The 4,339-nt window shown below is 41.9% G+C and overlaps 1 protein-coding gene across 3 annotated transcripts; it reads left to right on the top strand.

The window, feature by feature from the left end:
• The first annotated feature begins 559 nt into the window (after window positions 1-559).
• Window positions 560-2,895, top strand: LOC146677141 (uncharacterized). 3 transcript variants are annotated; one of them, XM_085418581.1, is made up of 3 exons: window positions 560-1,140; window positions 1,335-1,859; window positions 1,949-2,895. In XM_085418581.1, exons 1-2 carry the CDS (start codon window positions 1,011-1,013, stop codon window positions 1,844-1,846), a joined length of 642 nt encoding a protein of 213 aa, XP_085274707.1. In that variant the 5' UTR covers window positions 560-1,010; the 3' UTR covers window positions 1,847-1,859; window positions 1,949-2,895. The 3 variants fall into 3 exon arrangements, with proteins under 3 accessions (XP_085274707.1, XP_085274716.1, XP_085274700.1); XM_085418590.1 differs by having other exon boundaries at window positions 1,335-1,486; window positions 1,658-2,895; XM_085418574.1 differs by having other exon boundaries at window positions 1,335-2,895.
• Window positions 2,896-4,339: the final 1,444 nt, after the last annotated feature.

Here is a 4,339-nt window from a genome sequence, read left to right on the forward strand (position 1 = left end):
ACTGTCTTGGCGAAAGAAAGCGTTTTTTTACAACTTCATAGAAATAGCTGTAACTTTTGATAGAAGACTCGGATACACATGTTTATGGCTTTATCTTATAGAACTCAAGGTCTCCGTGCTGGGAAAACAGGTTTTGCAGCTGTTTGACCTAAGATTTCCAAGTTATTCACATAATGAAAACTTATACTTTGTTTCGGTCGAGTTCCCCATTCAAATGCATGTAACAGTGAGAAACGCACTGTCTTGGCGAAAGAAAGCGTTTTTGTACAACTTCATAGAAATAGCTGTAACTTTTGATAGAAGACTCGGATACACATGTTTATGGCCTTATATTATAGAACTCAAGGTCTCCGTGCTGGGAAAACAGGTTTTGCAGCTGTTTGAGCTAAGATTTCCAAGTTATTCACATAATGAAAACTTATACTTTGTTTCGGTCGAGTTCCCCATTCAAATGCATGTAACAGTGAGAAACGCACTGTCTTGGCGAAAGAAAGCGTTTTTGTACAACTTCATAGAAATAGCTGTAACTTTTGATAGAAGACTCGGATACACATGTTTATCACTAGCATCCCCAGGCTTCTACCTTTCTACCTATAAAACCCGAGAGCAGTCAAATGGTGGAAGTGGAAGCTAAATTGGCTAGTCATTCATAAGTATATTGGGTCGTTACCTAGGAATTCTGGAGGGAGGGGAGTGGGGGTGAGTGATTGAGGGGGTGGGGGAGCTGCTAAAAGCGGTGAGCTTCCTTTTGTGTTTCATCTTGATGCATTCTCAATCATCCAGGGAAACAAATCTCCAAAAGTCACCAACTTGGAGTGTTTCAGTTTGCCATCTTGGGGAGAAATCAACACACATGGGTGTAGGTCCTTTGTTGCTGACATTTATTGATAAAAACAGTACAAAAAACCAACCATTTGTACACATATTTACAAATAATTCAACATTGTCAGCAATCACTCACAATCCTGGCACTGCCTCTGGTGTACGGACCTCCTCTCCAAGGAAAGAAAATGCAGAGAAGACTCACCACTCAGCAGGCCTTGGAAATGATCCTGACGGAAGTCGACCCTTGTGACTCGGATGGAGAAGACCTAGCAGTTCAGCCGGATTCGGACTCAGAGCTGTCTGATCAGTCTTCCGGTTAGTTTCATTTCATGTTATTTCCTTTTTCATTTCAAACAAGTAAGTGGATGTAGTTAGTAAGTAAGATATTTCAGACATTATTCTGATACAGAGGAGGAGATACTGGAATTATAATTAGTATCTATGCATGCATTTGTGATTTTGTTTGACCTTCCCATTTTGCTCACAATTTGAATTTGTTCACACTGCAGATGAGGAGACTGCTTCTCCACCGAAAAAGAGAGCTTGTTTGGGGACTGAGACAGCGAAAGATGGCACAGTGTGGCGTGAAGAACATGTGGGGACCTGTCTCCCTTTCACCCCAATAGAAGCGTACGCTGCAGATGGAGAGCCAACGGCTAAGGCCAGGAGAAGTATCTCGAGTCGCCTTCAGAGCTTCCTGTGTTTTGTCACTCTTGACATGCTTCGTAGCATTCAAGAATGGACTATTCAACATGCACAGCAAACGGAGCATGTTCATTGGTTCATGGACCTCCCTGAACTAATGGCATTTATTGCAATTGTGATCTTGCAGGGGGTTTGCAGGCTTCCATCGGTAAATGACTGCTGGTCAGCAAACCTGGGAAACCCACAGATAATTGGAACTATGGCACGAAACCGCTTCCAAAACATCATGCAACACCTACGCTTTGATGACAAGTCCACCCGCTGTGATCGAGCAAAGACTGACAAGTTTGCTGCAGATCGCAACAGATCGCAATGAATTCACCACTCAGGTATGTTGCAGGTCTTTTGTGGTTCTATGTTTATGTGTTTCATTGTGTGTAAAAGGGCTATGAAAATAACAATTTATCTTATTTCTTAGGTGTTTTCAACCTCTGCTGCCACGCTGACGGCGTATGCGGCCAAACGGAAGAAGACAGTCTATATTCTTAGCAGCATGCACAGCGTGGTTCACCAAACACTGTCACCCTTTACAACAAAACAAAGTGTGGCGTGGATGTGATTGACCAGATGGTTCTGGAGTACACTGTCCGCAAAGGAACACGGCGCTGGCCAGTCGCCGTGTTTTATAACATGATTGACATGGCAGCACTGAATGCACATGTGCTGTATCAAGCATGCACCGGGACGAAGGAAAGACGGGTGGACTTCCTGGTGGCGCTTGCAACAGAGTTGGCTCACTCTCATGTAGCTGCGAAGAAGGCAAGAAAAGATCAGTTGCTTCGGGCAGAACCCTCCACACCGAGCCCTGGAAAAAGAGCCACGTGTCAGGTCAAACACAAATGCAAGATAAATCAGGCCACTGTGCGATGTGTTCACTGCTACAGGTACACATGTGGTAAATGCAGACTACAGGTACCATGGCAGTGCCAGGATTGTGAGTGATTGCTGACAATGTTGAATTATTTGTAAATATGTGTACAAATGGTTGGTTTTTTGTACTGTTTTTATCAATAAATGTCAGCAACAAAGGACATACACCCATGTGTGTTGATTTCTCCCCAAGATGGCAAACTGAAACACTCCAAGTTGGTGACTTTTGGAGATTTGTTTCCCTGGATGATTGAGAATGCATCAAGATGAAACACAAAAGGAAGCTCACCGCTTTTAGCAGCTCCCCCACCCCCTCAATCACTCACCCCCACTCCCCTCCCTCCAGAATTCCTAGGTAACGACCCAATATACATATGAATGACTCCAGCATTTGACTGACTGCTCTCCGGCTTTTAAAGGTAGAAACGCAAAATGATGACTCCGCGGGGGTCTAAGGTAGAAAACCAAAATGACTGCTCTCCGGGGGTCTAAGTGTTAAGGCTTTATCTTATAGAACTCAAGGTCTCCGTGCTGGGAAAACAGGTTTTGCAGCTGTTTGAGCTAAGATTTCCAAGTTATTCACATAATGAAAACCTATACTTTGTTTCGGTCGAGTTCCCCATTCAAAATGCATGTAACAGTGAGAAACGCACTGTCTTGGCGAAAGAAAGCGTTTTTGTACAACTTCATAGAAATAGCTGTAACTTTTGATAGAAGACTCGGATACACATGTTTATGGCTTTATCTTATAGAACTCAAGGTCTCCGTGCTGGGAAAACAGGTTTTGCAGCTGTTTGAGCTAAGATTTCCAAGTTATTCACATAATGAAAACTTATACTTTGTTTCGGTCGAGTTCCCCATTCAAATGCATGTAACAGTGAGAAACGCACTGTCTTGGCGAAAGAAAGCGTTTTTGTACAACTTCATAGAAATAGCTGTAACTTTTGATAGAAGACTCGGATACACATGTTTATGGCTTTATCTTATAGAACTCAAGGTCTCCGTGCTGGGAAAACAGGTTTTGCAGCTGTTTGAGCTAAGATTTCCAAGTTATTCACATAATGAAAACTTATACTTTGTTTCGGTCGAGTTCCCCATTCAAATGCATGTAACAGTGAGAAACGCACTGTCTTGGCGAAAGAAAGCGTTTTTGTACAACTTCATATAAATAGCTGTAACTTTTGATAGAAGACTCGGATACACATGTTTATGGCTTTATCTTATAGAACTCAAGGTCTCCGTGCTGGGAAAACAGGTTTTGCAGCTGTTTGAGCTAAGATTTCCAAGTTATTCACATAATGAAAACCTATATTTTGTTTCGGTCGGGTTCCCCATTCAAAATGCATGTAACAGTGAGAAACGCACTGTCTTGGCGAAAGAAAGCGTTTTTGTACAACTTCATATAAATAGCTGTAACTTTTGATAGAAGACTCGGATACACATGTTTATGGCTTTATCTTATAGAACTCAAGGTCTCCGTGCTGGGAAAACAGGTTTTGCAGCTGTTTGAGCTAAGATTTCCAAGTTATTCACATAATGAAAACCTATACTTTGTTTCGGTCGGGTTCCCCATTCAAAATGCATGTAACAGTGAGAAACGCACTGTCTTGGCGAAAGAAAGCGTTTTTGTACAACTTCATAGAAATAGCTGTAACTTTTGATAGAAGACTCAGACAAACATGTTTATGGCCTTATATTATAGAACTCAAGGTCTCCGTGCTGGGAAAACAGGTTTTGCAGCTGTTTGAGCTAAGATTTCCAAGTTATTCACATAATGAAAACTTATACTTTGTTTCGGTCGAGTTCCCCATTCAAATGCATGTAACAGTGAGAAACGCACTGTCTTGGCGAAAGAAAGCGTTTTTGTACAACTTCATATAAATAGCTGTAACTTTTGATAGAAGACTCGGATACACATTTTATGGCTTTATCTTATAGA

The sequence above is a fragment of the Rhamphochromis longiceps genome, linkage group LG2 (genome assembly GCF_057381845.1).
Source record: "Rhamphochromis longiceps isolate RC_006_pf linkage group LG2, R_longiceps_female_GT1.1, whole genome shotgun sequence".
Lineage (NCBI taxonomy): Eukaryota > Metazoa > Chordata > Actinopteri > Cichliformes > Cichlidae > Rhamphochromis > Rhamphochromis longiceps.